Source organism: Hyla sarda, chromosome 11 (assembly GCF_029499605.1).
Source record: "Hyla sarda isolate aHylSar1 chromosome 11, aHylSar1.hap1, whole genome shotgun sequence".
NCBI classification, from domain to species: Eukaryota; Metazoa; Chordata; class Amphibia; order Anura; family Hylidae; genus Hyla; species Hyla sarda.
Window position 1 is genome coordinate 84023689 of NC_079199.1, and position 18764 is coordinate 84042452.

The 18764-nt window shown below is 43.0% G+C and overlaps 1 protein-coding gene across 3 annotated transcripts in view; it reads left to right on the forward strand.

The window, feature by feature from the left end:
* Positions 1-257: 257 nt before the first annotated feature.
* The window catches only part of ANP32E (acidic nuclear phosphoprotein 32 family member E), a 30685-nt gene continuing 12178 nt past the window's right edge, over positions 258-18764 (forward strand). The window contains exon 1 of one of the 3 annotated variants that reach the window (XM_056545428.1): positions 258-561. In XM_056545428.1, the coding sequence (XP_056401403.1) occupies positions 508-561 (54 nt within the window). In that variant the 5' untranslated portion in view covers positions 258-507. The remainder of the gene's footprint in view (positions 562-18764) is intronic. The other 2 variants (XM_056545427.1, XM_056545426.1) reach the window with 2 other exon arrangements.

Below are 18764 nucleotides of genomic sequence, written 5' to 3' on the forward strand. Positions count from 1 at the left end.
TGGTTCCGTGACCTAAAATAGGGAATAGGGCGCGAAAGCGTCGACAACACAAAGACACGACGCCTGGGTCAAAACGACAAGCGGTTCATCCGCACGGACTGACGTTCGCGGCAGCCAATCGCAATTAACTGCGCTCACACGTCCAGCCAATGGGCGACTTCGAAGGGCGGGACCACGCGCTAGTTTTTCGAACGACATCCGTCTGGACCAATAGCCGCGCAGACCACGCCGCCGCCGACCAATGGAATGCGAGTAGGGGCGTTGCCTATGTGAGGGGATGCCTGTACCGTGTAATGGAGTCTCAATTGGTGAGCGGCCATTGAGAGAGAAGGGAGCCCTGCTGAGAGGGGTCAGGGGGGCCTGGAACGGAGCGCCGTGTGTCGCCTTATCGCTTTCTCTCCTCACGTTTTCGGCTTTCCCTTGTGTCGCCGGTTTAGTTTCCCGCTGTAAAGTTTTTTTCTTCTTCTTCACCGACGTGACCCTCCGCTGAAGGTTGGCCCGGGAAAAATGGAGATGAAGAAGCGCATCACCCTGGAGTTGAGGAACAGGTCCCCGAATGAGGTGAGAACACCTGAGGGTGGGGGGGGTCACAGCACCTCACATCCCCGCTTCAAGGGTGACTCCATTCTCGTGTAGAGCGGGGTGAGCGGGGTTTCCCTCCCATCTTGTCAGGGCTGCCTTCCTTGGTAGAGCCGCTCACTCACTACCTGCCTGCGGTGGCGGCTAAAGTTTTCATATGGTGGAGATGGAGGGAGGGGAGAGGGGCAGCCCCACCTCATGGCTGCTCAGGGCCCCTGGAACTGGAGAACAGGGGGTCCTAGGATTAGGGGGGTCCCGGGCAGCTCTGTCAGGGAGGGAACATGTGGTTAAGAAAACCTCCAAATGATCTAAAGAGCTGGATGTGAAACCATGTAGTGTGGTCATATAAATATGCGTACTATAGTAGTTTCTCAACCAGTGTGCCTCCAGCTGTTGCAAGACTACAACTCCCAGCATGCCCGGACAGCCGAAGGCTGTCCGGGCATGCTGGGAGTTGTAGTCATGCAACAGCTGGAGGCACACTGGTTGAGAAACGGTTTACTATTCGATCATACATCTATATATGTGTGTGTGTGTGTGTATATATATATATATATATATATATATATATATATATATATATAATTTTATTTTCATTTATTTATTTTTATGCACATTTTGTACAACCAGCGCCCTCATGCATCCCACCAACCTTTCCTATTTTGGGGATTTGACCTGATCCGCAGCTGTCACACCCCATAGAAATTGTACACGACTTGTATATGGTTTCCCCCATAAAAGTCAAGTGCATCCCCTTAACTGTTAATGGGGGGGGGGGGGGGGGGAGAGATAATGTTTTTCGTTTTTTTTTTTTCTCTTTTTAGTATTTTTGTTCCCATAGTCCATCTCTTATCTAATGTGCCCCCCATCTGTTTACCTAGCCATGCCACACATGTTGTTAGCTTTGTTTCCTGTGACTTTATTAAAGGGACAGGAGGGTTTAAACAGTCTTTGCCGCAGTTTTTTTTGGGAGGGGGCGGAATTGGTGAAGCATTTAGAGACTATATTGGTCTGAAATGTAACGCTTTGTCCGTGCTCAATAATGATCTTGATTCAAAGAATCAGAAAAGTTGAGATCTTATATTGGCGTATGCGGAGTATTCCATCTCCAGCACCTCCTTATCCAGAACCTCCAGTAATCCGGTGCTTAACTCCAGCATGAAATGGCCAAATTAATGTATATTATTGTTGTTTTTTGTATGTCAAATAACAGAGCGACAGCATTATGTTTGGATACTTTCTAGAGATGAGCGAACTTACAGTAAATTAGATTCGTCACAAACTTTTCGGCTCGGCAGTTGATGACTTATCCTGCGTAAATGAGTTCAGCTTTCCGGTGCTCCGGTGGGCTGGAAAAGGTGGATACAGTCCTAGGAAAGAGTCTCCTAGGACTGTATCCACCTTTTTCCAGCCCACCGGAGCACCTGAAAGCTGAACTAATTTATGCAGGATAAGTAATCAACTGCCGAGCCGAGAAGTTTGTGACGAATCGAATTTACTGTAAGTTCGCTCATCTCTAATACTTTCTATGTCTTTGAAGTATTTGAATATCGTATACATATGTATATGCATTGTCGGCCACGCCCCCCTAATAATCATATGATTTGGTATGCAAATGAACCACACCTTTCACACCTAGAATTTTTTTTCTTTTAGAAGCAGACAATGTTGCCGGGGGCAGTTGAATTTGCATCACCATGCCCTGAATCTCATGATGCTAGGAAGGAATTTTGAGAAGGGCTTGGGGGTTGTGAATGGGCACTAGTTTGTCTTTAGAATAAAAAACATTTGCTGGGAGGCTGCTGGTCCACATGTGTAGAGGTCTACATGACAGAAGATCATGCTGCCTAACCCGTGGCTCTCCAGCCTGTAAGGCAGTGTTTCCCAACCAGGGTGCCTCCAGCTGTTGCAAAACTACAACTCCCAGTATTTGGCTGTCCAGGCATGCTGGGAGTTTGTTTTGCAACAGCTGGAGGCAACCTGGTTGGGAAACACTGCTGTAAGGAGGACTTCCTGTAGGTTATTGTATTACAACAGCTCGGTTGCTGACATTGAATTATTAGGAGCTAAAGGGAATCATCATCCACAACCCATTTGCATTTTAAACTACATACGGTGATCCCTCAATTTACAATGGCCTCAACATACAATAGTTTCAACATACATTGGTCTTTTCTGGACCATTGTAACTTGAAACCAGACTCGACATACAATGCTAAGGATAGTCCAGATCTGTGAAACTTGTCACAACTAAAGGAACTGACCAATCAGAACTGGCATTTTACTGGGAAATCACCTCTATTACTGAAGTACAAGCACTGAATGTCTGGTAGCGCCCCCTACGGTACAGGGAGGAACTACAAGTTCTGTACTACTCCTTACCCGTGCCAGGGTTAGCTGCTCCTTTTGACACCATGTAAGGGCGGCTCCATTTGTGACACTGTGTGTACTGTATAGGACCCTGAAGAAGCTCTTGTCCTCTACATAAACCATTGTTTCTCAACCAGGGTGCCTCCAGCTGTTGCAAAACTGCAACTCCCAGCATGCCCGGACAGCCAACGGCTGTCCGGGCATGCTGGGAGTTGTAGTTTTGCAATAGCTGGAGGCACCCTGGTTGGGAAACACTGACATACACCGTAATTTACAGCTCCCAGCAGATCTTTCTTACTTTTATATGTAAGGATTTGCTTTATCTGTATTAGTTATCTACTTATTTCTCTTTAATCCTCACCTTTTCCTATTTGTGGATGACATTTTGGGGCTTCAGAACCAATTACTAGGTTTCCATAGAGTTCTGGTCTCAACATACAATGGTTTCAACATACAATGGTCGTCCTGGAACCAATTAATATTGTAACTTGAGGGACTACTGTACTAGAGTATTTGTACAGTTTTAAAGTTGCCTAAAATTTTACAAAGCACACTCAAGAATTATTTGCCATCTATTTAAATTACAGGCTGCTTGGTCCATAATGGTATGTGCTTTTTATTTTATTTTTTTCCCAGCAGAAAACTTTTGTTACATGTGGAATTTGCTACAAATTCTAAAGTGATTATACTCCTCTACAAATACCCAGCATAAGGCTGCATTCACACGGCCGTCTAGACCCATTCCATTCTTTTCCCTTCAAAAATAAAAACAGACTTTAAAAAAACGGACAATAATGGATGAAACGGATGTTATCTGTTTGGATACGTTTTTGTTCAGTTAATAAACAAAAAAAAGTAAAAACGGATCCAATTTTTTGGGGAAAAAACGGATGCAAACAGATGACATTAACCCCTTAACGACGCAGGACGTATATTTACGTCCTGCGCCGGCTCCCGCGATATGAAGCGGGATCGCGCCGCGATCCCGCATCATATCGCGTGGGTCCCGGCGCTAATCAACGGCCGGGACCCGCGGCTAATACCACACATCGCCGATCGCGGCGATGTGCGGTATTAACCCTTTGGAAGCGGCGGTCAAAGCTGACCGCCGCTTCTAAAGTGAAACTGAAAGTATCCCGGCTGCTCAGTCGGGCTGTTCGGGACCGCCGCGGTCAAATCGCGGCGTCCCGAACAGCTGATCGGACACCGGGAGGACTCTTACCTGCCTCCTCGGTGTCCGATCGACGAATGACTGCTCCGTGCCTGAGATCCAGGCAGGAGCAGTCAAGCGCCGATAACACTGATCACAGGCGTGTTAATACACGCCAGTGATCAGCATAGGAGATCAGTGTGTGCAGTGTTATAGGTTCCTATGGGACCTATAACACTGCAAAAAAAAGTAAAAAAAAAAAGTGTTAATAAAGGTCATTTAACCCCTTCCCTAATAAAAGTTTGAATCACCCCCCTTTTCCCATAAGAAAAATAAAACAGTGTAAAAAAAAATAAAAATAAACATATGTTGTATCGCCGCGTGCGTAAATGTCCGAACTATAAAAATATATCATTAATTAAGCCGTACGGTCAATGGCGTACGCGCAAAAAAATTCCAAGTCCAAAAAAGCGTATTTTGGTAACTTTTTATAACATTAAAAAATGAATAAAAAGTGATCAAAAAGTCAGATCAAAACAAAAATCATACCAATAAAAACTTCAGATCACGGCGCAAAAAATTAGTCCTCATACCGCCCCGTACGTGGAAAAATAAAAAAGTTATAGGGGTCAGAAGATGACATTTTTAAATGTATAAATTTTCCTGCATGTAGTTATGATTTTTTCCAGAAGTGCGACAAAATCAAACCTATATAAGTAGGGTATCATTTTAACCGTATGGACCTACAGAATAATGATAAGGTATAATTTTTACCGAAATATGCACTGTGTAGAAACGGAAGCCCCCAAAAGTTACAAAATGGCGTTTTTTTTTTCGATTTTGTCGCACAATGATTTTTTTTTCCGTTTCGCCGTGCATTTTTGGGTAAAATGACTAATGTCACTGCAAAGTAGAATTGGCGACGCAAAAAATAAGCCATAATATGGATTTTTAGGTGGAAAATTGAAAGGGTTATGATTTTTTAAAGGTAAGGAGGAAAAAACGAAAGTGCAAAAACGGAAAAACCCTGAGTCCTTAAGGGGTTAAAGGCTCATCCGTTTTCCATAGACTTCAATGTTAAATTTATTGTATCCATTTTTTCTTCTGTTTTTTGGATGGAAGAAAAAATACTGCATGTGCCGTTTTTCTCTGCCTTAAAAAAAACGGAAATGAGTGCAGACAGGTGCAAACGGATTGTAAAAAAAAAAAAATCCCATTGACATGAATGGGATTTTTTTTTAAAACAGTTTGGAATCCATTTACAGCCTGCAAAAAGGAAACACAACGGGGATTAAAAAAAAGGGGACAGATGACCGTGTGAATGCACCCTTAGTGACAAGCTGCAAATAAAAGTCCACTCAGCATGTCAGTCTATGCAGAAAATGGCTACAGCTACTGGGTATGATTTTCGCTCTGTAAACCGCGTTTTTTGTTCTTGTTTTAAAAGTAAAACTGTCAGCCAGTTCACCCACACTAAACTCAATATACAGGGTGACAGTGTGGGTGAACTGGAGTCTATAAAGCGTTAACTTTAGTGTGTGCCCTGGCCGCTGAGTTCTCCTCCGCTAAAGTTCCGTTTGTCATGTCTGCAGTAGCACTTTGACGGCGATCCCCCAGCGTCCATATCTCTTTGGGTCCTGGAGGAAGGGGCCTAAGCCTTCAACTCCACGTCCAACTCCACACTGCGCAGATCACTCTCCGAACGCACAGCTCTCACGTCAAGATGTGAGAGCCACATAAAAACTTCAGGCGCTCTGCAGACAGCGCTGCGCTCCAGGGGCATGTGACTTCATCGCTAGGACATCGAGTTAAAGAAAATGAATATGCGAACTACTGGGGCGGGCTTAGACCTCTTCCACCGGGACCAAAGAGATATGGACGCTGGGGGACCGCCTTCAAAGCGCTACTGGAAGGACAAATCAAACCTTAGCGGGGGAGAACTCAGCGGCCAGGGCACACCAGGTGTGTGGAAATTAAATAAAATATAAAGCTACTTTGTCCACGGGACTAAAATGGCGCAAAATCTACTTGTCTACTTTTACACTCGTTTTTTTTCCTCCCCGCCCTATAATAGCCATAACGAACTACTATAATGATAACTTTTAATTTTTCCATAACATATGCTCTGAAACAAAAAATGGTGAGGTGAAATTGAAATAGTAAAAGATAATTTAGCAAATTTGGTGGTTTTATTTTTTACACCATTTACCTTGTGGTTGAGCAAACATGTTATTTTGATACTTAAGCAGGGCCTGATTACAGAAATACCAGATTGGTATAGTTTCCATCATGTTTTACTAATTTAAAAAAAAATCGGAACTTTAAAAAAAAAAAAATTGTCGTTTTTTAAAAAAAAATTTCACTTACAGGCTGTATGGGGGCTATTTTTTTGCGCCATAATCTGTTTTTTTGTATTGGTACAATTTTGGTATTGATCTGACTTTTTAATCGCTTTTAACTTTTTTTTCTGGGATATTATAAAAATTGCAATTCGGTGGTTTGGTATTTTTTTTTACATTTACGTCATTTACCCAACGGGATACATAGTTACAGTGACCCCCGACATATGATCAAATCGACATACGATGGCCTCTGAGGCCATCGCATGTCGATGTCAGCATCGACATACAATGCTTTTTTATGTCGTGGCCATCGCATTAAGTGCTATCTGGCAGCGCCAAATGCTTAAGCTGCTGCTGGATAGCAGCTTAGTATTACTTACCCCTCCACGATGCTCCGGGGTGCCCTCCGGGTCCAGCGCTGGTCTTCCGGTGTCTTCTCGGCCCTCTCCGATGACGTCAATACGCTGCTGCGCACATCATCCAATAGGAATGGCGTACACATCGGCGTGATGACGTCGGTACGCAGGCCCAGTAAGGCCTTGCGGCGGGGGACACCATCGCGAGCGGCGGGGGACACCATCGCGAGCGGCGGGGGACACCATCGCGAGCGGCGGGGACAGGGGAGTACAGCTTCCCATACTTAACATTGTACGAATCCTTCAACATATGATGGATTTGACAAACGATGACTCGTTTGGAACGAATTACCATCGTTTGTTGAGGGACCACTGTATATTTTAATAGTTCATACAATCGGCACACAGTGATACAACATTTTTATGTTTGCATGTTTTTATATAGGACAAGGGAGTGATTTGAACTTTTATTATGGGGTTAATGTGTCTTTTAAACTTAAAACATATATTTTTTTTTTTTACGCTTTTAGTCCCTTAGGGGACTTTTAGGAGGAATCATTAGATTCCTCATACAGATCAATAGAGTTCTATTGATCTGTGTGATCTTCGATCCATTGATACAGCCTAGTCCAGCCAGGCTCTATCGATGACAGAGCCACCAGGGAAGCAGAGGTAAGCTCTTCAGCTACCTCTATAGTGGATCCGCCCCCCCCCCCCCCCACCCATCCTGCGATCAGGCGGGGGGGGGGGGCGATCTAGCCCACCAGGAAGCATTCACATGTCCCTTTAGACGCCGCTGTCAGTTTTGACAGCGGTGATCTAAAGGGTTAATAGCCAGCCGCGGCGATCGCCGCATCCTGGCTATTAGCGGCGGCCCCCAGCTGCTGAGAACAGCTGGGGACTGCAGAGTATGGAGCGGGCACGAGTCCAGAACCCGTGCCATACACCCCTGAGTGACTAAGTGCTTGTCTGGGATTTTCATGTCTGGCCCTGCTTGCCCGAAGCAGAGCTAAGGGCCTTGAAAATTCACCTGCCCGGCGCGATAGAAATTCCACATCACTGTACACACTAAAGTGAATGCTTTATGGACTCCAGTACACCCACACTATCACCCAGTATATTGGGTTTAGTGTGGGTGAACTGGCTGACAGTTTTTCTTTAAAGCTGGTGCAAATTAGCTTTATTTAAGACCATAGATTTATAGACTGATACAAGAAAGTGTTAAGATAGTACAACTTTTTTTTTTCCTTTCTCCTCCCTGCTAAACTTTCACTTAAAAAAAATAAAATAAAAAAAAGCTTACATTGATTTAGTTTAAAAGACACACTAGCAGATCACTGAAATATCAGTTACATGCTGCTAAGGCTGCATTCACACCTCGTTTTTACAAGTGCCGTATCTGGCTGGCGGAGGGGCAAACCGGGCTCTCCCGTACCCCAGCCGGACTAGTGCTGAAATCAATTTACTTTAATGAGCCGACCAGAGTCAAACGGTGAGATGAAAAATGAGATGGGAGTGAGTGTGCGTTCAGAGTATAGACAGAAAGAGAATGTAAAGAGGGGTACACAGTGGACATTTTTTTTTTTTAAATCAACTGGTGCTAAAGTTTTACAGATTTGTTAATTACTTCTATTTAAAAATTCAGTACTACTTAGCTGTTGTATTATCCAGGGGAAGTTCTTTTCTTTTTGAATTTCATTTGTCTGACCACAGTGCTCTCTGCTGACACCTTGCTGACATTTTTTGAACTGTCCAGAGCAGGATAGGATTGCTATGGGAATTTGCTCCTACTCTGGAGAGTTCCTGACATGGACAGAGATGTCAGTAGAGAGCACTGTAGTCAGACAGAAAAGAAATTCTAAAAGAAAAGAACTTCCCCTGGAGCATACAGTAGCTAAGTAGTACTGGAAGAATTACAATTTTTAAAATCTGTTAACTTTCTGGCACCAGTTGATTTAAAGTTTTCCACTGGAGTATTTCTTTAGATATTAGATTTTCCCATGGCTTGATATATAGCTTGAACTACTCAGTACCACTCCATAATGTTCTCCATGGGGCTTCTTGTGGTGTACTCTAAAGAGATAGGACAGTCCTGTCTTCAGGGTGTGCAGTGTAGGAGCTCTGCTCGCTTTATCTGCGCAAGATCCTGGCTGCTATCAGCAGCCAGTGACCCACTGGTAATGGCGGACAACAGTGATCGCGCTAATGTTCGCCATTAAGCCGTCAGATGCCGTGATTGATACCGATCACAACATCTGCGGCAATGCGGTGCCTTAAATGGCTGACTGGTTTGCTTGTGCACGACTGTGGGGATCGATCATATAAGATGGCGGACAGGGTCTCCATATCTGCTTCCTGCTGTCATGTGGTTCCCTTCTCTGTAGCAGAAGATGCCCCTCCTCCGATAAAAAGTGAAGTCACGCCTTTTTCCTATTGTACTCCACCAAGTGTTAAAAAAAAGTTTATGATCCCGTATGGTGAAACGTGTAAAATAAAAAATAAAAAAAATTGCTGCTTTTTGAACTTTTCTTAAAAAGGTATTAGTCATACACAAGTGGTACAAAAAAACCACAGGTCATGGCGCAAAAAATTAGCTCTCATACAGTCTTGTATACGAATAGTTATAGAAAGTTAAGTCAAAATATGGTAATTTTCAGCATACTTATTTTGTAAAGTTTTTCTTCCGCTTCCTGCAGGACGGTGAGTCACCCTGCACTCAGCGTATCACCGGCCAATGCAATGTCCCGCTGCGGCCAGTGATAAGCGGAGCTCAATGTGGCTCACCATCTTTCAGTAAGCGGAAGACAAGGACCAGAGAACGGGACATCGATATTGGCGCAATGGGGGAACACAGGAAGGTGGGTTAGTTTTTTGTTTTGTTTTTCATCCCTGGCACTGAGGTTTAATAATGAAAAGCACCCTAGTACCCCTATAATAGTGGTGATCCAACTGTTGGATATTAAGAAATCCAATTTAAATTACTGAAACTTTAAAACTTCAAGTAACAATAGCTGTATCACTTAAAGTTACTGTCACCTATTTAAACCTTTTTACATGTTTTCTGGTCATGTCAAAAGTTGATAGCACCGGGTCTCAGTCCTGAGAATGAAGCACTCTACTATGTATCACCTGATTATAACTCACAATCGCAGCAGGTCTCAGGACTAAAACCCGGCACATCTATACTTTTGACAGAGCTGAATATCAAAAGTTTGTGACTTATGCTTCATTGAGTGGTAGAAATCAAGAACAACATATTTTATATGCAATATATTAGAAAACACTAGAATAGTGAATAAAGTGGTTCAAGCCAGAAGTATTTACATAGTATGGACAAATCAATACTTATGCAAAAGAGATCAGAAGGGGATAACTGGTCTTATCCCTATCTGTAGGCCCTGCCTGGCGAAACTGTAGGTCCCCTGTCCTAGTGACCTGGGCCTACACCGGAACCTCCTGGTATACCGTAGGCTAGAGAGGGGACTTACATTTGATCATGTATCACTTAGAATCAGCAGGAAAGTGGCCCTTATGGCAAGGGGTCCAGCATGTAGTGCACTGATAATTTGCAAAAATTAGCAAACATGTGGTAGATACAGTATAGAGAGAACCCGTGGAGAATAACCAGGGGTGTAACACAGTATTCAGATATCAGACATAAGCAGTTGTCTGTATAGCATAGAGATGTACATAAGCACTTCAGATGAAACCACAACAATCCAACGCGTTTCGCTACTGTATTGCTAGAGGGATTAGCAGAGAATACTTAGGGAGGGGTCATTGGAGACCTTACATATGGTAGCTATGCGTCATCACATGTATAGAAGAGTGCGTACAGTAGGTATTCTTCAATTGTAGTATGGTAAAGGTGACGGAGATCTGGGCAGCTCAATTATTGGTGCTTAATCTTGTGGATAGGTGATAGATGGGTCCTTGGTAAAGTGTAGTTCCCACTCAAAAGTAACTGTCTTGTGCGTACGTAGCCTGGTAACAAATGGGTAGGAGATAGATGATGGTCGCCAATCGGGAGCAGCAAGGTCTGGTATAACTGTCCCAGAGGTAAGGGATGGGTCTGGTCCAGAGATCCCAGTGGAGGGCCCTGGAGTGATGATGTCCTCTTTCCTCTGCGTTTGTGTGTGCAGGCTGTCCACATGTCATTCATTTAGTGGTAGCAAGTTTAATGTATGAGACTTGTTTTATCTGCAGTTGCTAATATATTTATAGGTTTTCCCTGCGAACTCCTATATGTATCCTTTCCACAACGTAGCAATAAATATTAACGCTTGGCCTATCCAGTCTTAAGCATAGTTGCCCCCTAGTTAGCTTTTTGGTATATTATATTAAGTTGGAGTTGAGTTTAGCAATTTGAAATCCTTTATCGACATGATAGAAAATAAGTCTGTTCGCTGATATGAGCAGTGATGACGACCCGCTCAGCCCTCCTGCTTGTGTCCAAAGTTTGGGGCCGGAGTGACTTGGTACTTGTAAGTATAGCGGGGGGGGGGGGGGGCAGCAGTGCGATCCCATGTCATCAGACACTTATTCCATCCTTTTCCCTATTCCCTTTTCCCCAGAGTACCCCTTTAGGTCAGTTTTAAATGTATGTATTATATGCACGTTTTTGCACCTGTATTATGGATGAACATCGCAGTCTGACCAGAACTGATAGCTGTAGTCAGAAATGTAGTCAAGCTTGGTCTTGCATCTGTAATAAAGATGTGAAAATGCGCATGTAAAATGTTCATGTGAAATCAAGATTGGGGTTCATCAGTCCTTAGCCCTTAAGACAATTTTCTAATATCACACATATCAAATTGGCACCTATTTTAAGGTGCCCATGGACATTCTCAGAATTTTTGGGAGTTCTGACTCTTCCCCTAGTGCCAGATATCATGGGAAAGTGTTAGATTTCAAAATGTCCAATCCTTTATTCCTATAAAAGGAGCATCAGCCAGAGCTGTCTGGCAGTGGCTTATTCTATTCTTCTTATTGAAAATACATGCGTTCTTGGCGATACATTAATGTATATGGGGGAGTTGGGAGGCTCAGCTGTTGGCTAAATAAACATTCTGCTGACAGCTGTCTGAGGTAAAATTGACACCTTTTAAAAGGGTATCTAAGATTTTAAGACACTTTTGAAGTGTAAGACCCCCTACCAGTCGGTAAAACAAGCAGACAACCTCTCTGCTGAGCACTGTGCTTGTTCATTTCCACTTAGAGGCTTTCTATTAATCTGTACCCAGCACATGGAAACCCAGGCACAGCACTCGGTATATAAGCTTCAGCCTGCTAATTTAATGGTAGTTATGGACATAGGGCATACCTGTATGCCCGTAGGAATTAAAGTCCCCGCCCGGCTGAAATCATTCAACAGGCACCCCGTACAAACCCCTGGGGGGGGGGTCCTGAGACCAGATCAATTCAGATCGGTGATTTGCAGTGATTCCGGGTCAATGGGGTTCCTGGTGTCCGAGACTGCACCTATCACTCTTTAGCAGCAGGAGTGCAGGAGGTAAGCACCTCCTGATTGTTTTGATTTGTCAGCAGTTTACTGCCGACGAATCAGGACTCCTGCTGTGGGGGTGTCCCTAACGGTACCCGCCCCTATTCCGCAGGGCGATGGTGGGTGCCAGGAGTGCTCACCTGATGCTGGTGGGCCCTTGATCCCCGCCATTGGTGGCAGGATCAGGGCCCCCGGAGTGGAGACGGCGGCGGCAGGCAGATCCGCAGAGTGCAGGAGGTAAGGCTGACCACCTGCTGTTGCTTAGCAACAACTCCCAGCATGCACACATGCTGGGAGTTATTGTAATGCAACAGCAGAAGGCACAACTACAACTCCCAGCATGCCTTTCGGTAGTTTGTGCATGCTGGGGGTTGTAGCTATGCAACAGCTGGACGAACATTTTTTCTATGAAAAAGTGTGCCTCCAGCAATTGCAGAACTACAACCCCCAGCATGCACAACCTACCAAAAGGCATGCTGGGAGTTGCAGTATTGTTCCTCCAGCTTTTGCATAACTACAAGTCCCAGCATGCCCTTCAGCTGTAAGTGCATGCTGAGTTGTAGTTTTGCAACAGCTGAAGGCACACTGGTTGCGAAACAGTTAATCAACATAGGTGCTTCCCAATGCGACATGCCCCCCAAAAGCCATTTCAGCAAAATTTGCTTTCAAAAAGCCAAATGTGGCTCCTTCTCTTCTGAGCATTGTAGTGCACCCGCAGAGCACTTTACATCCACACATGGGGTATTTCCTTACTCGAGAGAAATTTTGTTACACATTTTGGGGGTCTTTCTCCTTTTACCCCTTGTAAAAGTAAAAAAAAAAAAAACTGGGTCTACAAGAACGTTAGTGTAAAAAATGGAGATTTTGAATTTTCTCCTTCACTTTGCTGCTTTTGCTGTGAAACACCTAAAGGTTTAACACCCTTTCTGAATGTCCTTTTGAATACTTTGAGGGGTGCAGTTTTTATAATGGGGTCATTTATGGGGTATTTTTAATCAAATCCACTTCAAAACTGAACTGGTCCATGAAAAATTGGAAAATTGCTGCTGAATTTTGAAGCCCTCTGATGCAAACACAAAGTAGACATTGTATATGTGAACCAATATATAATTTATTTGAGATGTCCATTTTCCTTATAAGCAGATGCAAATTTTTTATCAAATTTTTGATTTTTTTCACCAAGAAATGATGCAAGTATCGCCAAAAATTTACCACTATCATAAAGTAGAATGCATGAAAAAACACTCTGTATCAGAATGAAAAGTAAAAGCATCCCAGAGTTATCAATGCTTAAAGTGACAGTGATCAGATTTGCTAAATATGCTATGTTCCTTAAGGGAAAATGGGTTTTGGTCTTTAACCTGTTGGGGACGGAGGGCGCACCAGTACGCTCTCCGCCCACTCCCTGTCTATAACGCAGGGCCACGCGTATCGTATCATAGCGTGACGGGCCCGGCACCTAGCAACGGCCGGGACCGTGGCAAATAGCGCACGGCACTGCTATTAACCCTTTAGACGTGGCGTTCAAAGTTGAACGCCACGTCTAAACTGAAAGTACACTCATGCCGGTTAGCTCAGGGGGCTGTTCGGGATCACCGCTGTAGGACAGCAGGTAGGTCTCCTACCTTCCTCCTCGCTGTCCGATCACCGAATGACTGCTCAGTGCCTGAGATCCAGGCATGAGCAGTCAAGTGGCAGAATCATTGATCAATGGTTTCCTATGAGAAACTATTGATCAATGTAAAAGATCAGTGTGTGCAGTGTATCGCCCCCTATGGGAGCTATAACGTTGCAAAAAAAAAGTGAAGTGAATAAAGATCGTTTAACCCCTTCCCTAATAAAAGTTTGAATCACCTTCCTTTTCCCATAAAAAAAAAAACTGTTAATAAAAATAACCATATGTGATATAGCTGCATGCGGAAATGTCCAAATTATAAAATATCTTTAATTAAACCGCACTGTCAATGGCGTGCACGCAAAAAAATCCAAAGTCCAAAATAGCATATTATTTTTTGACAATTTTAAACTTTTACGTTTTCCTGCATGTAGTTATGATTTTTTTTCCAGATGTACGACAAAATTAAACCTATATAAGTAGGGTATCATTTTTATCGTATGGACCTACAGACTAATGATAAGGTGTCTTTTTTTTTTATTTTTTTTACCGAAAAATTTACTGCATAGAAATGGAAGCCCCCAAAATTTACAAAATGGCGTCTTTTCTTCAATTTTGTCGCACAATTATTTTTTTCGTTTCACTGTAGTTTTTTGGGTAAAATGACTGTCATTACAAAGAATTGGTGGCACGAAAAAAAAGCCCTCATATGGATTTTTAGGTGCAAAATTGAAAGGGTTATGATTCTTAAGTTAAGGAGGGAAAAACCCTCCATCCCCAATGGGTTAAGTGAATGACGGTCTGGGTGCAGAGTTCCCCCACCAGTCTAAACTCCTGACATGTCACTACTTTTCTAGTAGTGAAGCTGCAATAGAATTGATCACATTCTTCATTGTTTCTTAGATTATGGCCAGTTTCACAGTCTTATTATGGACACATGTTTGAATCTGTATTATGGCCCAATGTACATGGCTGACTGCACCTGTGGCTGTAATATGGAAGCAAATATGCGTCATGCTTCGCCTGTGTGAAACCGAACTATGGTTGATTGCTGGGAGTCTCAGCAACAAGATGTCCTGTAGTAATCAGTGAAAGCCTTAAGAAGGCAACATGAATTGTAGAAAGTGGATAGCCTCTTTATTTATTATCCTTTAACCCCTTAATAACAACGGACGTAAATGTAGGTCCTGGTGCGGGGGTACTTTTATGTCCTGTGTATGACTGCGAGCATCGGAGTGGTGCTCGCGTCATACACTGCAGGTCCCGATGTCTGCCATTAACCCCTCAAATGCAGTGATCAATACAGATCACAGCATCTGCGACAATGCGCATGTTAAAATAAATGATCGGATCGCCCGCAGCGCTGCCGCGGGGATCCGATCATGTGTAATGGCGGCCGAAGATCCCCTCACCTGCCTCCGACTGTCTCCCGGTGTCTTCTGCTCTGGGCTGAGATTGTGCAGACTACTGATCACCTATGCATAGCCCTGAACAGTATTAGCTATCAACTGATTGCTATTGATAGTCCTCTATGGGGGCATAAAAAGTGGGAAAAATTTTTTTTTGTAAAAAGTGAGAAATCCCCTCCCCCCAAAAAAATTTTTTCCCCATTTTAGCCCCAAAAAGCGTAATTTTTTTAAAATAAAAATTTTGTATTGCCATGTGCGTAAATGTCCAAAATATAATGTTAATGATCCCATACGGTGAACGTTGTAAACGTAAAAAATAAAGTCCAAAAATGCTGCTTTCTTTGTCACTTCTAATTTTTTTTTTATAAAAAGTGATCTAAAAGTTTTATATATGCAAATGTGGTAACAATAAAAAGGACAGATGACGGTGCAAAAAAGGAGCCTTCATACTGTCTTGTATATAGAAAAATGTAAGTTATAGGTGGTCAAAATGGGCCATGGGTATCATTTTAATCGTATTGACTCGGAGAATAAAGAGCGTAATTTTTACCATAAAGTGTACAGTGTAAAAACAAAACCCTCCAAAGTGTGCAAAATTGTGGTTTTCATTTAAATTTACTCCCTAAAAAAATAACTTGGGTTCGCCGTACATTTTTTTGGGGTAAAATGAGGTTTCTTTACAAAGTACAATTGGTCATGTAAAAAAAAGCACTTATATGGTTCTGTAGATGGAAATATAAGCGTTATGGATTTTAGAAGGCGAGGAGGAAAAAGACGCAAAAATAAAATTGGCCTGCTCCTTAAGGTCTATAAAAGGGCTTGGTCCTTAAGAGGTTAAAGGTTGTTTTCTGGTATCGTAAAATTTTGCTCGGGCCTAGTAAAAAATAAGTGGTCTCCATTTTTGTTCACCTGCCCCAAGAAAACCTTTGGGAATTTGATTTCCCCAAGATCGCTCTACTAGTCGCTGTGCAGTTTTGCTGTATCAAAAATTGCAGGTTATGATATCCGCTATATATATAAGGATATCATTAGAGATGAGCGAACTTACAGTAAATTCGATTCGTCACGAACTTCTCGGCTCAGAGGTCGCTGACTTTTCCTGCATAGATTAGTTCAGCCTTCAGGTGCTCCCGTGGGCTGAAAAAGGTGGATACAGTCCTAGGAGACTCTTTCCTAGGACTGTATCCACCTTTTCCAGCCCACCGGAAAGCTGAACTAATTTATGCAGGAAAAGTCAGCAACCGCTGAGCTGAGAAGTTCGTGACGAATCAAATTTACTGTAAGTTCGCTCATCTCTAGATATCATCATTGAAGTTGTCATTAAACCCACTTTCATGCCGTATTAAGCAAAGCATTTAGAATAGCATCGCTTTTCACTGTGATAAGATTTGTTACTAATGTGCAAAGTTTTGAAGTCTGAGTAATTGTAGCAAACACGATGCATAAGTTTACATGTGAGATACAAAATGTTTTGCTTTCATGTTTTTTGATGTGTCTAAGGAACCATCACTGCCAGCAGAGTCCAGTTTAATGGCTACACACAGATAAGGTGATTGAGTACAGCTCTTACACACAGGCGGCGGTGACTGGTGCTGGCAGAGAAGTGTGCGCCCTGGAGGTGCGGTTGTGTCAATGTCTAATCAAACCCTTCCTGCTGACATCTCTTCTCCTCCCCTTTTGGGCCAGTCTTTGGTTGTTATGTTTGCTATGACTAGACAGAATTCAAGTTGTTTTGTTAGCTTTCCTCCATAGCAGTGTTCTTCAACCTGCGATACTTTACATGTTGTGGAACTACAACTCCTCCTTGTCAGCAATAGGGTAGCAACATGCTTTGAGTTGTAGTTCTGCACTAGTTAAAGACCATATCTCTCATAGCAGCGTTTCCCAACCAGGGTGCTTCCAGATGTTGCAAAACTACAAATCCCAGCATTTCTGGACAGCCTTTGGTAACCTTTGGCTGTCCAGGCATGCTGGGAGTTGTAGTTTTGCAACACCTGGAGGCACCCTGGTTGGGATAGACTGTCTTATAGTGTAACATGTTAAGCAGCAAATTTGTATGCCTTTGTATTAGAGAAGCATCTACTATTTTGCTTACAAAAAAAAAGAGGGGGTCTATTAAACTTGGTACTGGATCACACATGTGAAGGCTGTATAAACAAGTTATGAAATGGTGATAAAAAATCCATACCCCCTTTTCTTAGATTTGTCTTTTCTTTAAAAAACAAAAAAAACATAATTACTATCATTTAGAAATGAATTCTCAATTCTTAAGAATTCTTAAATTGCCAGTCTTTAAATAATCTCCAGTATATCGCCAGTAATGCACCTTGTTGAGCTTCTCTTGCAGGTCATGTTGGTGAAGTTTTGTTATCCCTGATGGGGGATTTCTTAAAAGCATGCTTCAGGTAGTTTAATCTTCTAATAATGCCCCCATTTGTTGGACAACTGCTGTTCAAGTGATCATCTTGCAGCCCCCGCTTGCCTGCTGTCAGCGTCCACTAACATAAGTGACTTGTTGCTCTCAGCAGATGTTTCAGGATGTAGGTCACTTGATACAAAATACACTTCTTACTGAAACGCCTTTGCAGGAGGTGGTTCCTCTGATCTCATAGCCCTACCACCTAGTGTAGCTTTCATTACCAGTGCTCAGATACGTGTTAGGCCTTCACACTTGTATTAAGTCTTTGTACATGTTTGCTTGATGCTGCTAATAAATGCTGAGCAGGTCGAGTTTACTTAGCAGTCATCTGGGGCAGGAGGCAGAGATGCTTCAACATCCAGTAATGTTTGGTGAGCAAATCAAGCCAGGGATTTCCTGTTGATATTCGGTCATGATAGCTGCTTTTCTTCAAGCTTTGACCATCCTAAATATCTGCATACATTATGTATTATGGGTCTGCTAATGAGTAACTGAACTTCTTTTTAATCCAAAGATTCTTTTGTCCTTTTAGATACTAGAAACTCAGCCTTTCATAAAACTGCTGACCTGTTGTGATCAGTGTGAATCAGACTCACAGATCCAGAGGATTGGATATCAATTTTCAAAGACCAAAAAACTAGGGATCGACCGATATTGTTTTTTTTTTTTAGAGCAGATACCGATGACCTGTGAACTTTCCAGCCGATAACTTATACCGATATTCTGTGCATTTTAATTTTTGCCCATTTTAAAGCGGGGCCCTGTACACCCCCACGGTGACGTGACCTCACGTCTAAGCGCAGCAGCGCCATGCCGGTGTTCAGAGGTCCTCTCCCAGGCATCCACTGCGGTTCTCCTACAGGGCTGCCGTGGCTGTGTGGGAGATGCAAAACAGCAGCCAGCAGCACCGTTCTACAGGCCCAGGTGTCGCGGGCAAGACGCATTATCTGCAAGGTTAGATGCCGATATCTATAACTAACAAAATCGTGAATATCGGCCGATAATATCTGATAATCGGTTC